The sequence below is a fragment of the Buteo buteo genome, chromosome 24 (assembly GCF_964188355.1).
Source record: "Buteo buteo chromosome 24, bButBut1.hap1.1, whole genome shotgun sequence".
Lineage (NCBI taxonomy): Eukaryota > Metazoa > Chordata > Aves > Accipitriformes > Accipitridae > Buteo > Buteo buteo.
The window spans coordinates 13,560,223-13,582,477 of NC_134194.1; the positions used below are offsets into that span (position 1 = coordinate 13,560,223).

The window sequence follows — 22,255 nt, forward strand, 5'->3', positions numbered from 1 at the left end:
ATTTTATATGAGGGTTCTGATTTTCAAAGTTAACTTTCAAATTCTATGCTCAAATACCTGATTGCCTCAATCAAAATAATTTTGATGTCTAAACGGTTTTGTATTTCAGCGCTCTACCATCAGCCTTGAACCATCATGAAGCCTCCAAGCTGGGGAAGTTATCTTCAGGATTTTAGAAATGATGATGTCCATTTCCAGAAGAACTGAAGATGGAGTGATTTGAAACAAACTCTTTAAAGTTCATCCCTTGCACTAAGCGTGATTAAACACTATATAATTTAACATTATTTGCTGATAGAAAATCAAAGCATTTGCCCCCAGCATGCCGACATTTACAGCAGTGGAGAACATTTGCACATTTTATGCTTATAATAACAGATGAGGTATGAAATGGATTCTGATAATGCTTTGAACACCATAGAAGTCTTGTCATTTATCACAACAAATAAGCTTGCTCTGAATCCCTACCATTATTGTGATATATTTCTATAGAGTAAACGTAAAGAAAAGCTTTATTTCTATGGTGGATGGTGGATGAATCTTCACAAGTCCAGTAAGCAGGTTCTCTTCAAGCAGGCCCCACTGTAGTGCTAGTCTCATTTCTTGCAGTTTTTTTTTTCTTTGTTTTTGTTTATTAATAAAGAGTTGGGTAGACAAATAGCTGATGCGGATCGTCTGTAACTCCTTACTGCAAAGAGATCAGATTCTCCCTTGAGATGCTCTACTGTCTTACATTTCTGTGAAACTATGATATATCACAAATAACCAGTTATGTGGAGTAATCTCAAGAAACTGCAAATCAGTCTAAATTTTAAATGAACGCAAGTCAAATGCACACTTGGTGCCAGAATATTCCTTTTAAATAAGCTGCCTTCCAAATCAGTATTAGGAATTAAAATATTTATTTGGTGTGTGCTTGGACTTCTTTATTGAAAGGTGCTGGAGAGTTAGATTACTTCGGGCTGTAAATTTTAGCTTTGGTTTTTTTTTCATCTGAGAGCTAATAGCTGCAAGCACAATTCTGGCTCTTTGATATCTCTGGACTATATTACCTCCTTACTGTGAAACTGAAGATTATGAAAAGGAGCAAAGGATCTTAAGAGCAGATTCCCATAATTTATATATGTTCAAAATTTTTGAGAAATCATATTTGAATCTTTACAGCATTATCTCCTCTCAAAACGATTAAAAGAAAACCATTTTAGCCTACTACAAGTGTGGGGCCATTTTTCAGTCCTCCATACTTAACTGAGAACATACATGGATGCATACTTCACTTGTTTTTTACAGCTAATGACTTGGTTTCTATGAGGTCAAGGTCAAAATTCAGTTTCTGTGGAGCCAAGAATGACCTTTTAGTTATAATGATGATCATTTATAGAGCTCTGCTCTCCTGTTGAAGAACACAATAACCACACAAGTTCTTTTGGCACTAACATGGGAAGAAATCTGCAAAGTATGCCTGGAGGTGGGAGCCTGCTTCAGTAGCTGCACTGGGGATGGTGGATAAATAACCATCGCCTTCAATGACTTCAGGCAACAGATGGCTACCCCTCTGATATTTTTGGAAAAATAATGATTCAGACTCTATTCAATCTCAGTCTTGTTTATGTAGCTGAGAATAATCAGGTGTTACATTAAAGAGCTGGGCAGCAAGTTCTGTTCACAGTTTTCTCATGTACTGATAACTGCAGCAAGTTCCAGTCACCGGCAATGTCAAAAGTACTTTATAGATCTTCAGTGTTATTTGGTCAGCTCTCTAAATCCCACCCCCTGTGATCATTATCTTCAAGAGTCTCTTGTCTCCGCATTTATATATTTACTCATCAGTGCTGCTTACAAGTACCTAATCATGCCACATCCTGCCTGCAGTCACCTTACTCCTAAAGCAAGTAGCTCTGTACTCGCACACCACCTCAAATGGCAATCAAACAAATGAATTAAACATTGCAGCATCAGCCAACAAAGTGGCAAAATATACGCAATTCACCCTTGGGAAAAGTGGTTTCTGTGCTGGAGCACGATGCACACCTATCTCTACATAGTTTAAAACCTGGTTTTGCATTTCTGAGATATATAAGAAAAGAGAACAAACTGGATTCCTCCCTCTATCCCACCCAAATAATTCTGGATTTTAGCCTGAACAGTTATTGCTGATTTCAAGCAGATAATCAGCTATAACTGTCAAAGACCACATCTCCAACTTGCTCTTCTAAGACAGACACAAACAACGAGTAGACATGTGCATGCGTTTCCTGCACCTTGTATTAACCCCCCCCCCCCCAACAACTGGTTTCTTTTGAGAGCATGACGGATGGCTCTTCACTGACCATTGCAAGCAGCCTGGGATTGCATCTGTTACTCAGCCAACAGACCTGCTAAGTCAGCTCCTGTTCACCTCTATATGAGATGCCACCTTCAGTTTGTCACATAGGTATAGCTCTGTATAGCTCAAAGTGTTATCAATTAATATGTATAATATGATTGAAATAACCAGGGAGCCACTAAAGTCCTGTGTACAGCCCCTGTCAGTTAATATTTAAAACAGGGAAACAATAACTAGATACAATTTAGGGTTTAGGAACTAACTACTAGACGATGGAGCTTTATATTTACATAAGAAAAGGTAATGGATTGTGGTCTGGTCAATAAACCTTGAAGGACCACTTGGAACTGTCAAGACAGACTAAGAAGGTAATTCCTACAGGAGGACATTGCGACCACCAACTCATTGACCACCTACTCAAATGATACCACCTACTCAAAAGAAGACAAAGAAGGAAGAAGACAGAGTCTGCACACTAATTTACATGAGGGGCAAAGAAGAAAGAACCAATCATTAAGGAAAATAACAATGAATATGTAGTAGTTAAGTGTATAAATGTGAGAATTTTTGAGACAAGGGTGTGCTGTCTTGAGACAGGCACCCATTCATGCTCATCAATGAAATTAATTTGAAAATACCTCAACTCTGTGCATTATTGCCTTGCACACTGGGTAAATGAACCTCATTTGTGGGACAACAAAAGCACTGTTGCATATGCAGTATCATTATTATAATAATATCATAGATCAAAATAAAAAGTATGCAGTAATTTCACAAAAAAACATTAATTTTAGTGTTTTCTCCAATTGTATGGAATGTTGAATATCACCAGAGGATACATTAAAAAGTGAGACACCTGTTCTGTTGTGAAGCATTCACATTAGAACTAATGGAACATACATCTTGACATTATTATTAAATATGTCTTGAAATAAAAACAAGCTATCTTGGAAATCCAGTTAGGTCTAAATAACCCATTTAGTAAATACCCTTCCCCTCTTGCAAATAAATTCATTGGAGGGCTTGCTTTCTTACTGGAGGCTTGCTTTCATTGGAAAAAAATAATGTTTTTTAACTCTAGATCCTACTTCCCAAAGAGATTGATAGTCTTAGCTAATTTACCTCACGATCAAAGGGAAGTGCCTGTTCACCATCTTTTTAACATGAGACAGTTCATGATCACTGCTTACCCAGGGGCATAGAAAAGATCACACTGTTTAGTGGTGAATAGTAGGTCCTGAACTATGGCAGCAGCTGCTTTGGGAGAGGGATGGTAGCGTTGTCACCCAGGAGGAGGGGTACCAGGGGAGAGCTTTATAAAGCTGCGGAGCCAGCTGGGATGCAGAGGCCAGGTCTTGCCTGACGCTGCCTTTTGTTTCTGGTTGTTTCAGCTTTCTCTCTCCTCAAGGATCAGGCATGCTTTTCCTCTATGTTGCAAACTCCCCAGGTAAATCATCTATTGGACCATTTTTTTATTATCTACCACACAACAGAATTAACAGATTGCAGGTCTAGCTGTAGAATTATTTAAGGCAGCCATGCAAATTTGGATTCTTTCTTTCTTTTGACTGAAGTAACTATTTTTGGTTACAGCCTAGAAGCTACTTAGAGAGGGATTGTCTTCCACTTCTCTCATCCCCTGACACAGCAGAGACTCCATCACTATAGAGCTTTTAGGGGCTATTTTGCTGGAGTTCATAAGCAATCCTTCCTTCATTCCCCTTCTTAAAAGGACCCTCCCTTAACTATATGTCATTTCTCATCCTAGGCCCAGCTGTCAGGGCAAAATGCATGGTAGAATGGTTTTGCAGAAGCTGTGGTGAGAAAATGTGAAATTAATTCTTGGCTTTGAATTCAGGAACGTCTACAGGTCTTCCAGATTTGCTTAAACATAATCTGTCTAGCCCTTTTCCATATATGCTCAGTCCCCTTGCACATTCAGATAAATTTGTTACCTAGTTTTTAAGATAAGCATTCCTATAGCGTGGGCTACTAGGTAGAGGAGTGGCCTCGGAAAATGTGAGTTTGCCACTCATGGATGACAATAGGAAATCCACTCCTCTGCCTCTGTTTTTGTCCTCTCAACGACACATCAAGTCACGACCATATTACATTTATTACTATAAAAACATTTCACATTTTGTAATAAAATGTATAAGAAATTGCATCTTCTTTAAGTTCAAAGGAAATGGACCATTTAATGTAAGAACACGGCTGTGAATTGTAAAGGCTTGATCTTAAGTCTTGTCACCCAAGGTCCATTCCCAGCTAGTGAGCAAACATTTGAGCAATCTCACACTCCATTAACAATAATCTTAGCTATACCTAATTCCCTTCATTTTGTACATCATGCAAAAAAATCTCTTTCTGAATTGTTTTACAGCTGACAATTAATACTTTAACGATTGCAGTTCTATGTGTGCTCTTGCTCTGGCTACCAGCAATCCCAGTGGCAGATATGCTACTCAATTTTGCCTGAGTTGCTTTAAAGTAACATCTTGAAGACTCTAGTTACAGTAATTATTATAACACACAGAATTTAAATTAGTATTTGCTAAACAGGTTATTAAACAGATCACACATTGTGATAGGTAGTAAATAGCTAAATTAACATAGCATGTATAAAAAAGGCTAAAAACCTACTTAAATCAGAACCAGTGGTAGATTCATAAAAGTACAGAGGGCTTGAATTTAAAACATAGTTAAGATTTCACCCTACAATGTGAATAAAAACTTGGGAAATGGTCTTACTAGTTAACATTTCTATAAGAAATACCAAAGTCACCTTTCATTGCATTGCAATAGGTAGTGATGATAGTGACATTTTATCATTTTTTTCCCTGCATCTTGTTGCCCTGAGATACTGAAAAAGATGAAGGTATTATGCATATTTTGGTCATTCTACAACATGTACTTACTGCAGTGTGATTAGTAACCTTCATATATTGCTTGTCAAAATCTCCATTATTGAGAACTCCATCAACTACTGGATGTAACCAACTGTGGGCAGGAGCATGATTTAGACTTGATTGAATGCAGCAACACTACATAATAATAGAGAATGGAAGGAAGAAACTGAACTTCTAGATGAAAAAGCAGGGACAACTTTAGAATTCTAGAACATAAATTCTTGAATTTGACTTGTTATATCTGTCTACTTTTGTACGTATGAAGAAGTAGACTCCACTTACCCCTGAGTTATCCTGTCAGTTCTTGTACTTCAGTATTTGCATTTATCTCCTTCACAAACTCATTTGTTCTTTTCTTAACAGTATCAGGTCAAACCACTGCCTGCATAAAAATGCTGAGCTTACTGTTCAGGGAAAGCAGACTATAGACCTGATATTGTTATATGTATAAAGTCCATATATTAAAAACCGGAACATTCTTTAGTCTCTTTCCGATCCTGTTATTCTGCAAATACCTTTAGTACCAGAAGGTAACATTTTTTCTAGGCAGAACTGTAATTTTTATGTTAGTAAGGTCTTTTTAAAAATTTTATAGTAAAAGCTAGAGTGGGATGTGTTGCTCTAAGACTTGGCTTAATATAGAATGGATTCTCTTTCTATTACCTCAATAGCATAATAACATTGAAACATCACTAGTACAATTATTCCCTATTACTGTGAAAGAAAAATATTCCTTGATGAAAGAAAGTAATTATACATTTCTCAGCAACTGTGTGATGCTTATGTAACATTCCCCTAATGAGACAAAACCAGGAAGATCAAGAAGTCAGGTAATGACAAACCCAAACTATACATGCACTTAGGAAAAGTTGCATATTAGAGATGTTATTGCACTACTCCACACGTCTCTCTCTCCTTTTGCAGTGAGCATCACAGTTAAGTACAAATAGACTTTTTATTTTCCCTATGGTATTCTTCTCCACATGGGCTGTGGATCCCATTTCTGAACGTTCCTTCAGAGTGTCACTGCACTCACAGACCGCCGATGGCTTCCCTGGTTAAAACTGTTAGCATTATCTTTACTCAGTTTGCCACCGTCCTGTCCAGGAGTTGTTACCCTGCTGGGTACAAGGAGGTAATGGCCAGAGAAAGGTCCTGCTGAAGAGTCTGTAGCAGTAGGTTCTTCCTCTGCCCACTTATTAAAGAAATAGTAGCCTTCTTCAGGTGTCTCTTTTCTGAGAGGATTCACTTCAGAGGCAGAAAGTCCCTGATTTTCTGTGTCCTCATGAGACACAGCTGTTGCCACTGGATGTAAAAATGGTGACACACATAAGTGGCTGATGTTTTGGTCAAGGTCACCATGAGATGTAGGCGATGCTACAGGTGCACCAGAAGTAGTTTGTTTTCTTGACCTCAATTTCTGGATTTCATGATCTTGTTGCCCTTTAGGAAGTTTATCTATTTGCTGTGCTTTCAGAATCAGAGATGTTCCAAAGGTTCCTCGTAGAGCAAAAATAAAGAACCTGATGGAAGAGAAAGAGAATGGATTGTTTTACCAGTGGGTTCCTTCCATAATCTACATCACATAACACAAATCCAGTTGCTAATTTTGCAGTGCTCTGCAGGCATCTGGTAGACACTTTATAGCTGGTAGATTCAAGTTGACTCCTGGATCTTAACGCAACATGTAACACTTATCTTGACCTGTATAGAGTCAACTACATGCATATAAATACTAAATAAATGATACTAGAACCACTTGATTGTTGAACAGTGCAAGAAAGATACACAGAAGCTCACCAAGAGACGCAGTATTTGAGGAGATTGAGATTATATTTATACTGCTAAAACAGGCTAAAGAAGGAATATTAATTTGATAGGTAACAAAAGCCCAGAAATTTATAAACCTTGGCTTGTTGATTTCTCAGGAAGCAATTAAAAAAAAAGTGTCCTATCTGCCCTTTGCAGGACAGAGAACTTATATAACTGTATGTTGTGTGCAGTGAGAGAACACGCTTCCTCTCTCCGTGTCTTGTCAGTTTTGTCTGAAAACCAAAGTCTCTCTCAAAGCATCTTTCTAATAGGATTTGACCTTTACATAGATGGCCTCAATATGCATTTTAAAACAAACATGGGGATTCTTTGAAATTGCATTAAGAAATCTGCCTTCTTCACATCCTGCTGCTAAATGTATGCATAAATAAGTATAACAAGATTAAAAAGCCTAACAAGCTAGACTAAGTACAGAAAGGGCCTTTAAGGCAATGGATTTCCCAGGCCTATCTGCACAAGTAGGAGTGGATAAACATATTTGCTGTGCTTGTGCTCAGGCTGGTCAATCCCATAGCATCTCAAGTTTGGGAACTGGGCAGTTGCTAGTTACAGTTGGACGGCTAAGAGCACAACTACAGAGATCCCAGGTCCATCTGTGAAGATCTGGTGTGGATCATGTTGTCCTCTGTATCTTCTGTGCAAGTTGCAGGTGGACCAGACAGGAGGAGAGAGAAGGGAAGGAGAACTGTGTCGTCCATCCCGTGAAGTGCTTTAATTTGCTCCTGCCCTTCCCACAGCCCTGCAGGGTACGAGACTCAGGTACCTCTTGGGCCTCTGCAGGGCTTCCTGGCAGACGGCAGTCTGCCTTCCACAGCTGCAGAAATAGATCTGGTTCGTACGTTGAAATCCTCCAAGAGACTCACTGCCTTTCCTTGCCAATGAATGACCATGAAATTCCGATCCCTCGCTGCTTCTCAGACTCAAGGGTTTTAGTACCTAATGCTGTGCAGTCTGTGTCCCAAAACAAAGCTCAGAGGCAGTTTTGAGATGCAGATGCACAGAGGATGCGCTGCAAAGCCCTGCCAGACAGCGCTGCAGGAAAGGCTGCGTGCAGGCAGGGCACAGACGAGCCCCCCGGAGCACCTGCAGCGTCTCAGACGTGGCAGCCAGCACAGAAGGCAGCAGCAAAAGGAAGAAGCGAGAAGAGCAAGGATTTTAACAAAGAATCTCAAGGCTCCAACTGGTTTCTGAAGGAGACAGGGAGCAGGCAGCACAGTGAGATGAACCAACTGAAACTTAAAATTAAGTGCATTTTAACAAAGGGTGGTTTCACCACTGCTGTGATATGCTGACAGCTAAGCTGTAGCAGAAACTGGGGGCTGGATAGTCTGTGAACTGAGGACTCTGCAGAAAATAATCTGGGGTACCTACATGAAAGAACAGCAGTTCTCCAACTTTGAAGATATCAAGATACAAATCTCAAAGCTCAGTATCCTGCTGAGGCAGCAACAATCTTAACCTTGCTGAATTCCCAAGATGGAGATACGAGTTCTCTAACCACGTGTTTGATGTAGCTCTCGGTAGAAAGCTCAGGGTCAGAAATGACAGTGTGAATGAGGGCTGATAGGAAGACAAAATTCACACAGGAGCAAAACAGACTGGAAAAGGATGCCCTGCCTAGAAGACAAGAGACCTTACTGAACTATATGTTGTTTATCCTGACCTGAAATTATATAATGTAACATGAAATCACAAGAGCATCTCAACTCAAATGGGGAAATAATAATAATAATTTGAAGAAAAATATTATCTAGTCTTGAAAGGTTTCTTTTCAAAGTTAAACCTCAGATTCTAATGCCTTAAAGCACTTACAAAATCAGATACTAAAAATATTTTCCTGATTTTTGCAATACCAGTGTGCTGCACTACTTCATGACAATTAGGATGAGAGGGAGACTAGGAAGATAGTCAAACCAACCCATTTCTTTCATTGTGCAAGCACAAATAAGGATTTTAAATAAGTGGTGCAACTCAGACAAAGCATATCTGCTTAAAGAATGATTCAGGTATCAAGCACCAAAAGTAGTAAGGTTACCATATACATTTATGGGAGCAGAATCATTATGTTTTTCAACCTAGTTTTTTTCAGCAACCTATCAAAAGAATTATCTCTCTCCAAATATTATTCGGCTGCAGTTAAAGCTATCTTTAACACACCTGATTTGTTGCACAGAGTAAAACTAAAATTCTGGATGCAGAAAATGATTTCATATGGAAACATGTTCTCAAATTTGGCTTAGTAATGCACTGTCATGTACTCAAGAAACAAAATACATTTGTAACTCTCAAAACATATAGGAACATTTCAAAGACTTGCTTTCTAGTCTTGATCAGCTCAACAACATTGTGTTTATGATAGTGAACAATCATGTACCAGATTTGTACTGGTAAACTTTGAAGTACCCCAGAAAGAAAGGGTTTCCTGATGGGAAAGCAAAAGCAGCAGATATATAGTGACTTATCTAGGGTTATATAACTGAATAAATTAATGGTTCATGAACTGGAAAGTTGAACCCAGGCATCTGACTTCCACACTGATCGCTTATCCCTCTGCAACACATTTGCCTGACATATCACATATCCGTGCACATCACTATTGTTATTTCACTCAAATGCCTACAAATCCACAAAATGAAAATGGAGAGGAAAACAGTGCATCATTCAAACCTTGGCAAGAGTGCGATGACTGGGGTAATAAGACACAGCAAATAGAAGATGGGGTCTGAAAGCTGTTTCTCCATAACCCAGTAGGGGTTGGTGGGAGGGTTGCAGACCACGCAGGCGGCATTGTAGATCAGAGAGAAGACGAAGTAAAACACCACACTGCCAATCATCGTTACCAAATGGAACAGGGTCTGTAAGCAGAATCGCACAAAATGACAGTGATGCTTCCGAGACCCTGACTCTGGGTGTAAGACAGGAGGTTACAAAGACAAATTGGAAAGAACGTATTCAATAGTCCCTGCTACTGAAAAGTATAGTAGGAGAAATACCTGGAAATTATCTTACAAAACAACAGTGACAGTGAACACAGTTCTTTAAGAAACACGTCCTCATATATTGAAGTATGTAAAAATTATGTACTGTCCTGTCCAAAGGCACAGTAGAAGCAAATTCTGTCGCTATTCACATGAAGGTATTATCCTGAGGGTAATAATCAATTCTGGCACACTGTGAAACCTCAGTGCATCTGTTACTTTTTGTGACCCAGAATTCAGGTAAATGACTCTGAAAGACAATGCCATGTCTATACAGTATGCTATGTTCATAAAAGAAAAAAAGTCACGGGAACAGGACGGGTCAAATACATACCCATGTTTTCATTTCTAGAGCCTGGTGCAAGAGAATGGTCAGGAGGGAGATGGTATTGATGGGGTTTCCAAAGGAAAACACATCTATGTTAGAGTCCTTGTATGTCTAGAAAACAGGCAGATAGACTGTGATGAGCCCTGATTATTCGGAAGTGAATTTTTCTGGTTTTTAAGGGGGATAGGAGAATGTGAATATTAATGAACCCGGTACTTACCAAATAGGGGACAAAGAAGCAAATGAGGCTTTGGTAGAAGGCATCCAACATTGTAATAATAAAAGTTGACAGCTTGTATATCTGCAGGAGTTTATAGATAACAGTCATTATGATTGGACACACATCTCTAGTCTGTCCTGCAGACATAATTGCTGCCTGTTATTCTTCCATTCAGACTACTGATTATAGCTAACTGGTCTCCCTTCATGAGTAAATGGCTCCTGAGCAGCTGATTTAGACCACAGACTTATCTCTGAGCTGGCATCTTTTCTGTGTTAACTAAAGACAGACCTTAGGAAGATTAGCCAGTCAACTAAGGGTCTTAAAAGCTGAAAGTCATGAATGCCCCATCCCTCTCCAAAGGACCCCATTCCTCAAATTCTCTTTCAAACAAAGCTCTTCCTAGAGCTCTAGAATTGGTCAAAAATCCTTTCTTTTAAGGTTCCTTCCACTGAAACATCTATTTTGTCCCATTTTAATTTGACTACTTGTCATATTTAAACTTATCTAGCAACCTGTGGGCCACAGATCCCAAGGAGTGGGATGCATTGTTGGAGTGACAGAAGGCTGGGCTCCTGTTGTTTTAATGCACACAAAATGCCAAAGCAACAACAATGACCTCTTCAAAGTTGTAAAGAACATATATTTTGCATATATGTGAGGTCCAAGAGCTCCTAAGAAAAGGAATGGAAAGTCCTACAGAGAATCCTCAAATCCTGTACTCCCTTGCCTTGGTTTTTCAAAATATCATTAAACACGATGTGAACCACCAGTTCATTAGTGCTAAAAATCACAGTCGAGGATAATGAAAGTAGGTATTAGGAGAAAAAGGAGGAGAGAGAAGAATTCCTAAGTACCCTGCAATTTTGTGATTTAAAACTAAGGCTGCTTCAAATTTTGCTCATTAACATTTTCATAATTTCCTATTAAAAATGTTAAGGCAATTTGGGAATAAGTGCTACTGTACTTTTTGTATATGCAAAACCAGGTATGTATGTCTGTATATGTGTGCTCCTCACAAACATACAGAGATCAGACTGGTTCTCTAAACCTGACAGGCAAACTGAGGTGAAAACATAACATATTTCATGCATGTTTTCTGATGGTTAGCAATACTGACTATTCAAAGAAAAAGAAGTAAACAAATGAAACACTTCATGCCTGGAACAGCCTAGACACCAAACTGTGACAAAATCCTTTATGTATTACTAGGTATATTTCTGAACCTGAGAATAGAAAAAAATGGTGGGTTGTTTATTGATTAAAGGTTTTGCGCTTTCTTGTCACTTTTTGCTGTAATCTTTTTGACAAGCTTTTCTTCTTCAGTAGGTTGAGACTGTTCAAAGCACCAAATCTGAGCAGAGTTTAATCAGGGACCAGCTAAACTATTTTACCCTCATTTGTTACATTTCTCACCCTGTTTTATTTATTTCTCCCTATGTCTTCACTGCAAAATTGTCTATATATTTTGGTGTGTACGTATATACACGCACACACACATATTTGCTCCATCATCTCTTCTTCAGATCAGAAACACCAAATACAGGGCTGATTCACTAGCACATCACTTTACCTATTAAAATGCAGCATGCTGGTGCCAGACTGGCTTCATATATTTAATGGCAGGATAAATCTTCCCAGTTACATCTTCCAACTACGACCAAGCACCTAGCCTCATTTCCAGGAAGCAACTTCAATCATATGTTCCTTACCAGTTCTTCTGACAGCTACAATTATACCTTCTTTTAGTGGACATCAGTAAACTAGAAACCATAAATGGGACATTTGGTTCCAAGTAAGTCTAAACTCTTCTCTTCCTTCCCTCCTCACAAAACCAAAACCCTGTGGTCCTTTGGCTTATCAAGCAGTTATTTCAGCAATCAAGACATACCTCTGAATTTTGTCCATTCTTGTACAACTCGGGCAAACCTAGAAGTGTTTCTGCAGAAACATCTTTATCCAGGATTCCGAAGAGAAGAGGGGGCATCGAGGTGAAGAAAAGATTGAAAAAAATCATCTGCCAGTAATCTATCATTGTGCTGCCTGAGAACCCACAGAAGAACTGGTACCAGAAGAGCAGGTTGACGTAGCTCTGTAGAGAAGCAAATACAAACACAACATACTGTTACGAGCTGAACCGTGGCTCCCTACATGCGCAGAAGAACACCGTTCATGCTGATGCGATTTCATTTCTCTTTGGGTTGTGGAAGTCGTGAAGCGGCACCTTTCCTGTGGCCTCTTCTGTACATCCTTTTCCTTTCCCCATGCTGTTCCCTACCATTACAGCTGATCTGGACCCTTTAGTTTGCAATGCATAGATGGTCTATGTCTCTCATAGTTTCACCTAAGAGGTTTATGTAGTACATTGGTTATTACCAGAGTCTCCCAAGAAAACGTTATTTTGGTTAAAGGTACCTTCAGTAGAGAGCTCTGCACTTTATTCTGTAAAGAAGTATATCTTAAAGGTCTACTTCACACCAAGCCACTGTGATACAGCTTTTTAAAAGCCATAAGGTTTCTTTAAGAAAATAGCAGAGAATAACTAAGTAAACTGTTCACAGCTCTGAGCACCAGATTTTAAAATCCTTTTACAAACTGGTTGTCCCTGTGGAACCAAAGGCCTCCTGCTCCCTAATGGTACTGGGGAGATAATAGAACAGCAGCATCCCAGTCTAGAGAGCTATTACGCATTGCAAATAAATATCCTTTGAACTCTAAAAGGATGCCCAATCAAGAAAAAAGAAGTTTCCATTTCCACTACAAATTTTAACAGTGATAAGAATTAATCCTTATTCAAAATTATTGAAAAAACCCCCAACCAACAGATGCTTTGAATTCTAAGTAAATAGTCTTTCACGCTAAGAGTGTATTTCATGTCAAATGGACTTGTTTGCAGTCTTGTAGAAACTGTATTACTATCAGGTTTTTCCACTTCACATTATTCTTCAATGAACAGCTCATTTGCATATACATTAAATTTTTAATAAAAATGCCAGATATGACTGCATCATTACTTGCAAGTGGTTCCTATCAAATTAAATGCAAAAATCCAGAGATTTCACAGGCAAACAATTCTTACTACAGAATCATCTTCTATGTTCTAGCACTAATAATCTGCTCTTCTTTATGCAAATTTTATTTTGAGGTCACGGGTATTATTAATAAAGTTTCTTGAACTACCATATAAAAGTTACTAGCCTTAAGTCCTTTTCCCCTCTGGAATCATGCTATTTCAAAATATTTAGAAACCATATTTTCCTCAATGCTTTATGCAGCACATTACTAAGAAGGAGGTAGCTTACTATAAACTTGTGAAGTGAGGAAACAGGAACTGCAGATTCATAAAAAGTAAGAGAGTTGTTCTGGTTTCAGCTGGGATAGAGTTAATTTTCTTCCTAGTAGCTGGTATAGTGTTATGTCTTGGATTTAGTATGAGAAGAATGTTGATAGCACACTGATGTTTTCAGTTGTTGCCAAGTAGTGTTTAAGACTAAGTAAAGGATTTTTCTTTCAGCTTCTCATGCCCAGCCAGCAAGAAGGCTGGAGGGGCACAAGGAGTTGGGAGGGGACACAGCCAGGACAGCTGACCCAAACGGGCCAAAGGGGTGTTCCATGCCATATGATGTCATGCCCAGTATATAAACTTGGGGGAGAGGGTTGGGGGGGGCGTGGATCACTGCTCGGAATCTAACTGGACACTGGTCGGTAAGTGGTGAGCAATTGCATTGTGCCTCTCTTGTTTTGTATATTCCAATTCTTTTATTAGTATTATTGTCATTTTATTTTTATTATTACCATTTTTATTTGCTTCCTTTCTGTCCTATTAAACTGTCTTTATCTCAACCCACAAGTTTTACTTTTTTCCCCAATTCTCTCCCCTATCCCACTGGGTGGAAGGGGAGTGAGTGAGCAGCTGCGTGGTGCTTAGTTGCCAGCTGGGGTTAAACCACGACAAAACTATAACCTGCAAAAACCAAAAACAAAGCAAAAAACCCCCCATCCCTGGACTTGACCCTTGCTGGGATGAAAACTTCCAGAATTTTAATAAACTTACCACATTTTTATAGAAAAAGTAAATCACCATCTTTGCCAGGCGAGCATAACACCAGTGTCCATGGACAAGAAGGAGTTTTTTGAGATGCTTGAATCGGGATATTGCAAAGTCACTAGCCATCACAGCCTTTGGTAAAAAGAATATAAGTTAATTTACAATATATCTTTTTCCCACCCAACATGATGAAATCTGAAATGGACATTGAAATGATTTCCTACTGTTGAATATGGTAGAAAAAAAAACAACCTTGAGAAAATAGTTGGCACTTTCTATCTCTGCAGAAGTCTCCATCTTAGAATGAGGGAGGAGGATGTGTGAGAAAGAATTTGGGGCAGAAAACACTGAAAGAGAATCAACAAAACCTGGAAATGCTATAGCAGAGATGATTCAGAAACCAGATGCTAACCTAACACTGGACAGGCATCTGCTAATTTTCCAGGCTTATGAGCAAACGCACATTTGTCCATGCATGCTAATTGTTGGCTCAAAACACTCTTTTTTGGCTGGACCCATAATCACAAACTGCATATTAATTTGCGACAGTAATGATGCCAACTTGCATTTTTAAGATGACACTCAAAAGTACAAGGCTGCTATGAAACTTATTAAGCAGCAAGAGACCACGTGACAAAAGAGGAAAGGAAATAAATGGAAGGGATACCTGCATGCCTTCTTGGCCAGATATTCCAATTCCAACATCGGCTGCTTGAATCATACTTACATCATTTGCACCATCACCTAGAATGGGAACACAGGAGGGAACAAAAAAGGTGCAAGAGAGGATGTTTAATACAAAATGCCTATACCAGAACAAGAAAAAACCCCTAGCTATGCTGACAAACAAAGGCTATTCTGTACTACCATGCATCTTAATTAGGGCAACTGATACTCAGCATCGAGCAATTATGACCTCTGGGCTCTGATCATGGTTGGAACATTCTTCCCAGGAGACCTAGATCCACCAGGGCTAAGCTCGACATTGGGACTGGCTGGGTGGTGGCATGGACACCCCGACACCATCTACACCTGCATTGGTTTGTATGTTTCTGCTCGGTGAACTCCATAAGCTCAGCATCATGCTTTGCAGCACCCTACTTCACTGAATTCTCCAAATTATATGATAAATTTGATTGCAGTTGACAATGTAACAAGCCAATTTCAGGAGTTATTGTGCTCATTTCAACTTGCAGCAATATATTAAATACATAACGAAATTTCCATGGAAAGAACAGCCATGGTTGTTGCCTGCAATATGGAGACTGTGAATTAGGTTAGCTGGTAAAGCAAAATAAATGAAGCGGAAGGCTGAAAGCTTGTATTTTGAACTCTAAGGCAAAGCAAGAAATTTTAAAATACATCAGACTCTTCCTTTTCTCTCTGGTCCACAGAGGTGTATTTTTTAGTTTTAAGTCATAAAAATCAATTCTGCAAGGATTTTAGTGGGATCACTTATCAAAAGTGGAACAGGAAACTGAAAGTATTTCACATTATTTGGAGGTAAAAAGCAAATGAGTCAGCCCTTAATACCACTCTTGGGATAACTCTGTTTTCACCAGTTGGGAAAATCTGTCAGGAATAGGGCTTTATGAGAAGACAAAAGAGTGACAACTATTGACTGCTTTCTACGCCCAAAGCAAGGGCATTCTGGAGGGAATGTGTACATACGTTTGTACTGATGAGCATGAAAGGGACCGCTGGGAGATTCTGAATTTGGAGTGCCTTCATCTTGTTTAAAAGGGGGCCAGATTTGCTCAGTGAAAGCTGAAGAAGGACTTTCACATGGTTTTTGATCAGGAAAGACTATTCGATGCTATTTTCCCACTGTATCTCTCTGAGGCACAAGAGGTGGCTCATACAATGTATTCCATACATTTCCATAACTCATAAGGAACCTGCTTCCCCCTTTCTCCTGTGAGAGTGACAATGGAAGTACCTATGGACAGGGTCATCACTTTAAGCTGCCTCCGGATGAGCTTGACCACCATACTCTTCTGAAGAGGGGTGGACCGGCAGCACAGCACCGAGCGGCAGTGCTTCGTCAGCGCCAGGAACTTCTCCTCCAGGCCCCCCTGGAAGATGACGTTCAGCGTCTGTCCATCAATCACCAGTCCGAACTCAGGACTGGGGGCCTCAGAGGCTGAGAAAGATGTTGGGATAATGCCAAAAAATCTCCTCCACGGTTTTTCAACCTCATAATTCTTCTTCACCTCTTCCAAGGTTAAATTCAAGAGAGATTCACAAGTTTCCTGTGAGAAAACAGAAGCAGTTCTAGAAATAGTTATCTCCATCTCCCTTTACAGCACAGCACCTTGCAAAGCGTATGTTTGTATAATCATGGCAGTGGTATTAAGTCTATCAGATAAACATTAGGGAAAACTGACTGAGAAATGCACCGATTCATCAGATTGGAGATTATTTCAATGACATCATCAAATCCTTCAGTGAAAACACCACGCATCTTATCAGCTAGTTAACTGTAGTAAGGAATTATTTAAAAAAAAAAGAAAATAATCTTCACATCAGGAGGACATATTTGTATTTGCAATGCTGAGAGTTCAGAAATTAAAAAAAAAATCCCTTTTTTTCTAAAGGAGATTTAAAGTATGTCATTCTGGTACAAATGATGTGAGATATTGCAGCATTTGCTTCCCTCAGAAATAAACTGTGGTAGAGAAACAAGAGGTTCAGATTTTCAAAATTATCCAGTAACTTTGACAGTTTGGCCTTTTCTGGGTCACAGTTACGGACAGAAATAAAGCTTCATATTGCCCAGCACTGTGCCTCAAACACAAACTAAATCTTTCCCTCTTAGCAAAACTGCCTCATTTTGGACCAAAGTCCCCCTTTTGATGCAAACAACTGGAAATTGACTTAGTATCAAATACAGGTAGATTTAAGGGGAGCACTTTTACCTCTCTCATACAGATCTCCTAAATTGGCACACCCCTACCAGAGAAAACCCAGAATGATCTAAATGTTATTTTGCTGCCTGTTAGTACTAGAAGTCCTCCTTCTGTGGCATGGCGCTGAATACCTGAGGAGCTAATCACTCCCTTTTCTACCTTTTCTGTCAGCTTTATTGAGTGATGATTCAGTTCTAAAACGTTATTTTCACTTTATGTTGCATAAGGTACATGTGTAGGATGTTTGCAAGATTTAAATTACACTTAAGTGGGAGGTTCTGGAATCAAATGTGCCTCTGACATCTAATAAAAAGCTGCATCTAGCCTGCACACTTAAAACCTCTAAAAAATACTGAAGAAGCATCGTCTTTCTGTGAACAACCCAAAAATTGTAGTGGAAATTCCTGGTTTGCCTTGGCTTGCCTTTTTAGATGAATCCCCCAAACTACCTCCTTGTGTTGCTTCTTCCTGGAAGATATCTGATTTTTAGTGTTTGAATAAGCTGCTGGGCTCAGGGGGTGAAGAGAGTCCCTTCCCACTGAAGCCAGTTCAGGGGTTAACTTTGGCAAAATTAACGGGTTAAACACTTCGTATGTATTATTTGTTTTCCCCCACTGCTGCCACTGGGAGACTCTTTCAGAACCAGTGTCCTCGGCTTCATTTTGGAAGGGAGGGAGGTCAGTCTTATTATGGAGCAACTCCAGTGCCCACTGAAGCACGGGTATTTACACAAGCACCCATACGAACGCAGGTTGCATCTGAGCCTGGATGGAGGGCCATGTAGGGTGCTATGGGTAAGTGCACACGCCTGCGTTTCCTGGAGCCAGGGTGGTCCCGCCTGCAGCATCGCTTCTCTGACAGAAACCATCTTCTAATTTCCATCCTCAATATATTCATTCTGCCTTCCATTAAAGCAGATATGCGTATCAAATGAAATTACACATTGAAGCAAGGAATGTATTCCATGCCAAATTCCATATCGTCTTTGCGTGTTTCCCTATTTCCGTGACATTAAAAGAGAGAGACATTTGCATAGGATTTTATTCTTGTTTGGAGAGCTACTAACTGCAGACAAAAGCAGTTAGAAAGTAGGCCATCTAACTGCTCTATACAATTGCCTATCACAAGTAAAACAGTATTTTAACTATATTTATTAATCCTCACAATAGCTTTATAGAGAAAGGCAAGCTCGTATAGGTAACCCCCGTTTGTGGGGAGAAAAACTGAGGCAACCAAGACCAGTGACTTGCCCAGTTGCAGAAAGAAGCCCTGCCTTCCCTCCTCAGCCTCCTGTCCATCCACAGAAAGGCTCGTCTCATGGTAACTCCTGTTATTGCTGAGTATGGGCCACAAGTGTACGCTGCATGAAAAGGATAGAGCAGCACACTGGGAAAAGGGCAGCGGCTGCTGCCTGGGGCATCTCAGGGGCATCCAGGGCTATATAGGAAGTAAGAGGTCACGAACAAGAACATTAAAAAGGGCATCACAGCTGGCATTTTGGACCCTGCTTTTGGGCTTTAGTGATGATCAGGGCTGACCTCTCCTTAGCAAATGGGTCTGGTTTAACTATAACGCCTGAACTCTCTCTCCCTTACATCCATCTCACAAAGCCATCTGTCCCACCAGGACGCCCGGAGGGATGAGACGCTAGGCTGTGCACAGTGGTGGCCATTCTGCTCTCCAAGAGCAAGGCATGGTGTTCCTGGTACCCTACTTATGTTGCTTCCCAACCTGCAAAAGCCAAGGTTGCTTTTCTAAAGACGTTTACTTTCACCAGCCTTAATGGCATTTACCCTCTTCGAAAGTTAGGACTCTATTTTCAATCTTCCGTTCAGACAGTTTCAGGAATAGCCATAGATTGCACCACAGACTGTTCACTGTATTTTAGTGAGTCACAGGAGCTGACAGATGCACCCTTGAAATGATTATCCCCATTTTGGAGTACATTTGCTTTGCCTACTGCCTGACCTTCTTATTGTCCATGGAAATTTGGGGAATATCTGTGCACGTCAACAGTTATGTGTGCCACATGGAACATCAAGAAAGTGACTGTGGTTTTACCTGGCCCACAAGAACCATATTTAGGTTTCCAAAAAGGTGAAATGGTGCTTGCACAAAAAGATACTGGGTTAAATTGTTCACTAATAAATTTCTGATTAAGCCTAATCCTATTAGGGAACATGTGACTAGAAAGTTCTGAATTTAATTAAATCTACACCTGCATACTTTTCCCAGACTGACTCATACAGTACTTTCTAAATGTCTTCCTACAGATATGACCTAGAGTTAAAATATCATTGTAACTGAAATTGGCATTGCAAGGTAAAAAGCCAGATATCAATATTATTAAGGAATCAAGCACTTAAACTGCATATTACCTTCTTTCTAAAGCTCACTATTCAGGTAATTTTTTTAAGAATATATTCATTTGGAAAAATCAGTGTATTTTAATTGAATAAAACTCTGCATAACTGTCTTGTGTTTCAATTCACAGTTACGTGTGGTCTAAAGAGTTTCTGGCCTAATGCTGCTATGTGGGTTTTTGGTTGGCTGTTTTGTGTTGAATGCAGCCTAAAGCAAAACAGCGCCAAGCTGCAAGACACAAAGAAAGGGAAAGACAGCAGATTCTGTGCGTTTCTCTGTACTCACCTTATTTTCAGTGTTAATGGTGAAGACAGTGTCTCTCTGGTTCAGGAGTTTACAGGAATATGCAATGTTAACTGCTGTTTCTTGTTTGTCTCCTGTCAACACCCAGATTTTTATCCCAGCTTCTCGAAGAGCCGCAATAGTGTCAGGCACTCCATCTTGCAGCCGATCTTCAATCCCTGTTGCTCCTGGGCAAACAGAAAAACTAGTGAACTAGTTTTCTCTCATTTGGAAATCATGCTGCTATTTTCTTTTCTAAGAAAAGGTCTTTGGCTTCCAGTCGTGATCCTGAACCCGTCAAGAGCTGAGCCAAGGTATCGTCCAGCAAATAAGCACAGAGGCACAAGATCTGCATTTGGATTAAGATCTGAATGTGTCAGCAATCAAGTTCTGGCTCTTCATTTTACTCGTTGCTAGAACAATGCCATAACAATTCTTAATAATTCAAAATGACAATGCTAGAACAATTCTTAATAATCCAAAATGACAGTGTACTGGCAGAGGAATTACACCATATGCATTTTTAAAATACTGCATTAAGTCCCATCAAAGCAACCAGAAAAGATGAACTTTGACTATTTAAATGAATGTTATCCCTATTGTCAAGTTAGGGGCTTCACCCGTCAAAAGGAGAAGAAAAGGTACAGTAAGTTTTCTTTTTGAAAATGCACAAACTTAGAAGCAGATGCCAACGCTCATCCTGATAGTAAATTAGCATCTGAATGTTCTAATACGTTTCTTCTTATCTCTTCCACTAGAGGTCAGTTTGAAGATGCTGTAACTGTGATACATTAAAGATAGATTTAAGCTAAAAGAACACTTTTTTTGTGAAATAAAGTATGAAAGCACACAGAGCCTTAAGAGTTGGCAACGGTAACAGATTCTGACAAGATCTACATTACCTCTTATGTGATTCTGCTTATGCCATTTACTGTTATTACTCTAATTTTTTAAATCACTGCAGAGATTATAAGAAGTCATAATGCTAATAGCTTGCAATCACAGAAATTCAGGATAATGAAGTATGGGCACAGATTGTATTCACAGAAACGTGAGACTGAGAGAACTCTGAAAATCAAAGTCCAAAAGAGCAAAATGTTTGGAAACAAAATAGAAAAGAAAGCACTGAAGTGCTCCATAATTTAACAGAATAGCGTTGTTAGATACGACAGTGATGGATGATGCACAAGTGCCAATGAATGTAAGTTTTAACACGAAATATCCTTTTACAAAGTGCAGAAAGAAAACGTGACAATGCAACAACAGCAGCAATTCACTAGCAAAAATGCCTGTGTGTTTAAGTTACCGTTTTTTAGAATACAGTTTAATGACCAAAATTCCCTTGGAATTTGTGCTCAAGCTGAAGTTAATTTATAGTATTTTATAGGTTTATCTAAGGACACAGACACATGATTGAATTATGGGAACTTCGTTATCTACTGTGTCAGCTGAGCCACAGTAACAGCTGATGTACATGTTCTTTGCTCCTGCCACGTGATAATTTCAGTACACTTTTTCAAAGTTACTGCTGCTCAAAAAGCACAAGAACTTGTTTAGACACTGTCATTGGACTGTATACCCTAGCCCTGAGATTTCCAAACCTCAGAGGAAGACTTTTTGACATAAGTTAGTATAAGCTGTTGTCTGTGTGATTGCCAAGAATATCACAGGAGAGCAAGTGATACTTCACGCAATGACGATTCTTATTTTTAGCTACCCAGCAAGGTGAGTTTGGTCTCCAGATGCTGCGCTGTCTCCATTAACAGCTCATCTCTGTTGTCAATTGCAGCTTCTGCCTCCCGACGAAAATTGGCCCATTTTTGAAAGTCATCTTCATTCAAGACCTGCATAACACAATTTAAACAGAGCTCATTTTAAATTTAAATAAGAGAAGAATGCCAACATTCTGGATCAGAGAGACTTAACTGCTATCCAGGCTGGTAAAGTACTGTTGTACTGTGTCATCTTTAAAATGACACAAACTTTTCTAAGAGAAGACTGCAAGAACTAGTAGTAATGAGAAAAATAGACCTGCCTTCCTGTTTGTCTAAATGGCCT

General features: G+C 39.5%; 1 protein-coding gene across 2 annotated transcripts in view; it reads right to left on the reverse strand.

Annotated features, from left to right (window-relative positions):
• Nucleotides 1–4,258: 4,258 nt before the first annotated feature.
• The window catches only part of ATP10B (ATPase phospholipid transporting 10B (putative)), a 59,039-nt gene continuing 41,042 nt past the window's right edge, over nucleotides 4,259–22,255 (reverse strand). For both annotated transcript variants that reach the window (XM_075056645.1, XM_075056644.1), the window contains 10 exons: nucleotides 21,915–22,041; nucleotides 20,201–20,385; nucleotides 16,582–16,894; nucleotides 15,310–15,386; nucleotides 14,649–14,774; nucleotides 12,486–12,686; nucleotides 10,595–10,675; nucleotides 10,381–10,485; nucleotides 9,736–9,923; nucleotides 4,259–6,758 (listed from right to left, as the gene is read on the reverse strand). In XM_075056645.1, coding sequence (XP_074912746.1) covers nucleotides 6,251–6,758; nucleotides 9,736–9,923; nucleotides 10,381–10,485; nucleotides 10,595–10,675; nucleotides 12,486–12,686; nucleotides 14,649–14,774; nucleotides 15,310–15,386; nucleotides 16,582–16,894; nucleotides 20,201–20,385; nucleotides 21,915–22,041 — 1,911 coding nt within the window. In that variant the 3' untranslated portion in view covers nucleotides 4,259–6,250. The remainder of the gene's footprint in view (nucleotides 6,759–9,735; nucleotides 9,924–10,380; nucleotides 10,486–10,594; nucleotides 10,676–12,485; nucleotides 12,687–14,648; nucleotides 14,775–15,309; nucleotides 15,387–16,581; nucleotides 16,895–20,200; nucleotides 20,386–21,914; nucleotides 22,042–22,255) is intronic.